Source organism: Tupaia chinensis, unplaced genomic scaffold, assembly GCF_000334495.1.
Source record: "Tupaia chinensis unplaced genomic scaffold, TupChi_1.0 Scaffold000333_1, whole genome shotgun sequence".
In the NCBI taxonomy this organism is placed as follows: domain Eukaryota; kingdom Metazoa; phylum Chordata; class Mammalia; order Scandentia; family Tupaiidae; genus Tupaia; species Tupaia belangeri.
Window position 1 is genome coordinate 2,770,152 of NW_006159827.1, and position 4,180 is coordinate 2,774,331.

Genomic DNA, 4,180 nt, shown 5'->3' on the forward strand with positions numbered 1-4,180 from the left:
CCCCGCCCCCAGGGCCCTCAGGGAAGTCTCTATGGCACTGCTGTTGGCTGGACCTCCCTCGCATGTTGCTCTCAGCTCCTCTGGTCAGGTTCAAGTTCCCTGAGAGCAGGACCTATCTAGCCCATCCCTGCCTCCCTCTAACTGTGTGACGTTCTCTCTGGACCTCCGTTTTCCTCATCTGTGAAACGGTGCAATTCCTACGTTGTTTTGGCTTGGTTTGGTTGTAAGTCCTGAGAGTCTGTCAGTCCCCGTCCTGAGCTGCACGCTTGGGCTGGCAAGGTTTGCTGTCCTCTGGTGAGGCTCGCGGCTTTCCTCCTGCGCGTCTGCTCGTGGCCTCCTTTAGCTGGAGACGCTTTGCCTGGTTGGAGTCCTGAAGGTTTTATTACCACAGTGGCCCTCAGGGCTCCTCCCATCTCCGGGCCTCAGTTTCCCACCTGCACATTGAGGAGCCCTTTCCAGACCTCCTGCCTCTCTGCTCGGTGCCCACAGAGTGCCTGTGGTGACGGAGGACGTGGCCCGTGAAGCCCTTCTCAGTTTCGTGAACTCAAAGTGCTGCTATGGCAGCGCCGTGGCTGGCGACCTCGTCATCAGGGAGCTGAAGCAGCAGACCCTCTGCAGGGTAAGGGGCAGGGCTGGCTGAGGAGTTGGGGCCTGGGGCCCTTGGGATGCAGGGGAGTTTGTGATGTGAGATGGGGGCGAGGAATCCTGGCAACGGGCGTGTGAATGGTGGGGATGTGAAAGCCCTTCTGCTACTCGTCTGCTCTGTGCTGTGAGCACTGAGACGAATGAGTGTCACCTCCTCAAGCCAGATGTGCCCCAGGTGTCCTGAAAAGCGCATTCCGTTCCTGCCTGGGCAAATCCTCCTAGCCACCCTACACAGGAGACCTTGGTGTCAGCAGCTGACGGGGGATTGGGAAGTTTGGGAAGGAAAAGTGACTTGCTCAAGAATAGGCAGGTATGGGGGTGCTGGAAAAGTGCATTTTCACATAGGAAACCATGAAAAAAAATATGTCCTGACTTTTCTGACGACCCAACAGAAGTGACAGCGCCAGGACTCAAACTTGGGTTTTCTGGCCCCAAACCTTGAGTCCTCACTCCAGCTTTCAGCCTTCTTGAGCGACGGGCAGAGAAAGGTCCATTGACTCTGACCCCAGCTCCCTCTGCCTCGCCCGAGTCACATCTGTACCAAGGAGTATCTGCATATCTGCATATTGCTCCAGAGAAATCCCCCCTGTGTCACTCGGACCATAGCGAGCACATTTTTCTCCTTCTGCATTGTCAATACAGAAAAGAGGGACAGCTTCCAAGGTCATTTTTGTTGTTGTTGTTGTTTGTTTGTTTGTTTTTTTGCTATAGGGCATGCGTGCTCACCAGAGAGAGACAGAGAGAGAAGGCAGGGTGACCACACCACAGTCCCTCTTCCTCTGTTCTCTCGGGATTTGGGGCATACATGCTCACTCACCTGGTGTGATTCTTAAGAAGACGAGTTCGGGACTCAAACAGTGAAGTTGCCGTGTGGGATCCAGCGTCTGCTGGCCCAGCGTTCACATTTTCTAGTGTCGTTGATACCGTTATCCTCTGGAAAGCACAGTCATGCAAAATTCAGACAAGCTTCCTCCTGCCAGTAAGGGCTAGAGCAGGAATCTGGAAGGAGAGATCATTTTACAGCTGAGTTACCTTAGACAAAGTCAACTGACCTCTCTGAGCCTCCATTTCTTCACATAGAAAAGGAGTTGCCCAGTGATGGCCAAGATGCCTTCCCATAACAGGATGAGGATCAAAAAAGAAGACTTGACCGTCAGGCAGAGAAAGTCTTGCAGGAGGGGACCCTGAGACCAGCGGGTTCCAGGGGACTCCGTGGTTCACAAGACAACCACTGCTCCCAGACGTGCCTTTTTGCATGTTTCTATGTATAAGTTCATGGGAAACTGAAACCACTCCACTGTGAGCCCGTCGGGGAAATTTCCCAGGGCTGGCTGACCTTGCTGCAGACATCCCGGGGATTTGGAACAGAAACTGCTGTTACCAGCCTGTTCCATGCAGCTGAGGGTACCACACCTGCCTGCAACCTTTCGGCTTCCCACCAAGGCTGAATTGTGGCAGGTGGGGAGCTCCATCTTTTTGCATAATGATCTGTCTTTTTTTTTTTTTATAGAGGTTTTTTTGCTATAGGGCGCGTGTACTAGTCATTGAGACAAAGAGAGACAGAGAGATAGAAAGCGAGAAATCACCCCCCCAGGGGGGCTGACCACACTGCAATCCCTTCTGCTCCGTTCTCCTCTTGGGACCTTGGGCACACATGCACACACGCTCGGCATGAGTTTAAGCCACCGGGTCCGGGACTGGAACCGTGGTCAACTACATGGGAGTCCAGCGGCATAGCCATTATGCTAACTGCTGGTCTCAATGCTCTGTCTTCATAAAGGTGCGAATGTGAGCCTGCTGTGGTTTTGTGTTTTTTTCTTTTTTCTTTTTTTTTTTCCTTTATAGTATCGACTGGAGACCTTTAGTGAATCCAGGATAAGTGAGTGGACTTTTCAACCGTTTACCAGTGAGTGAGTTATCTGAAATCAGTTTAATGAGCAGGGGGGTGAGGGAAGTTATCAGCATTGGCTCAGCCACTAGATTTGAATACGATGCTGTTCTGCTCGGAGCCTCAGTTTCCCTGTCTTCTGTAAAATGAGAGGGTGGGGGGACCAACAGATGGTGTATTAGCTATGTCATTGGACTTCCATGTAGTTGGCTGTGGTTTGAGTCCCAGACCTGGTGACTTAAACTCATGCCAGGCGCGTGTGCGTTCATGCCCAAGATCCTGGGAGGAGAATGGAGGAGAAAGGATTGCGGTGTGGCCATCCCCCGGGGGTGGTGGGGGTGAAGAAGATGCAGGCACAGGGGCGATAACAGGTGGGAGCCCTTGTGCTCACCGTTTTATGTACACGCTTCCATTCCATTTTCCCTACCGTCACCCACATGTTAGGGATAAAAGAGCAAAGCTCAGAGAGGGTAAGCAGTTTGTCTGGATGTGCACAGCTGGGAAGTACAGAGCCAGGAGCCACTGTGAACTCCCAGGGGGCCCTTGCCTACCCAGCCCAGTAGCCCTAGGACCTAGCCTGATGCCTGGCACCAAGTGAAGACTCCGTGCTTTTTTATTTATTCATTTTTTTGAGAATTTTTTTTCTTTTTTTGCCTTAGGCACATACACTCACTGGAGAGAGAGAGAGAGAGAGAGAGAGAGAGAGAGAATGAGAGGGAGAAATCAACCTCCCACAGGGGGAATGGCCACCCCACAATCCCTTCTCCTCCATTCTCTTCCTGGGATTTTGGGCATGCACGCACACACATCTGATGTAAGAATTTCAAGCCACTGGGTCTGGGACTCGAACCATGGTCAGCCATGTGGGAGACCAGTGATGTAACCACTATGCCATCGGCTGGTCCCGGTGCTGTTTTGAATGAATGGACGCTTATCCCTGCTGCCCTCTGCTGTTCCCTGTGTCAGACCATTCGGTAGATGGGCCAGAAAGAGGCACCTCCCCTAGGCTCTGGGACATCAAGGTCCAGGTCCCCCCAATGTTTCAGGAAGACACCAAGAAGTTCCAGGTCCCTCACTCATCACTGGTCAAGGTAAGATGCTACTGGAATGTTTGCCCTTCTCTCTGTGCTGGCTTTTCAGGCACTGACGTTTACTTAAACTTCGTCCTTTTAGAAAGGAAACCCACAATTCTCAGCTCTGGTTCATTCCTTGTTAAGAACATATTAACCTAATTTAAATATGCACAGGGTTATGGAGTGTAGTCCCACACAAACCACCATGCAAATGAGGGAGAGTGTGCTCTCGGAGCCGAAGCCCCCTCCTGTCATATTTATAAAACTGTCACCAGCTTTAAATAATGAACAGAATACAATTTCTAGTTACAGCACCATTTGAGTGTTGTTTTAGTCTTTTTTTTTTTCCCCATCCAATGGCAAAAAGCTGGAGTGCCAAATGAAACTCATATGAAATAAAAAGTGAAAGCATGATTGGAAATTTTCATGGAAGTCAGTAGGGAAGCAGAATTTGACATGCGTCCCATTTCACAAAAATATGATCATGCCATGGAGTGAGGAAATCTAGTTTTGCTTTTTAAAAAAATAATTATTTTATTTAACTTTATTTATTTATTTATTTATTTATTTAAAT

General features: G+C 50.1%; 1 protein-coding gene across 1 annotated transcript in view; it reads left to right on the forward strand.

Annotated features, from left to right (window-relative positions):
- The window catches only part of SSUH2 (ssu-2 homolog), a 28,892-nt gene that overhangs the window by 11,468 nt on the left and 13,244 nt on the right, over nt 1-4,180 (forward strand). The window contains exons 4-6 of the mRNA XM_006152042.1: nt 490-619; nt 2,491-2,551; nt 3,500-3,624. Coding sequence (XP_006152104.1) covers nt 490-619; nt 2,491-2,551; nt 3,500-3,624 — 316 coding nt within the window. The remainder of the gene's footprint in view (nt 1-489; nt 620-2,490; nt 2,552-3,499; nt 3,625-4,180) is intronic.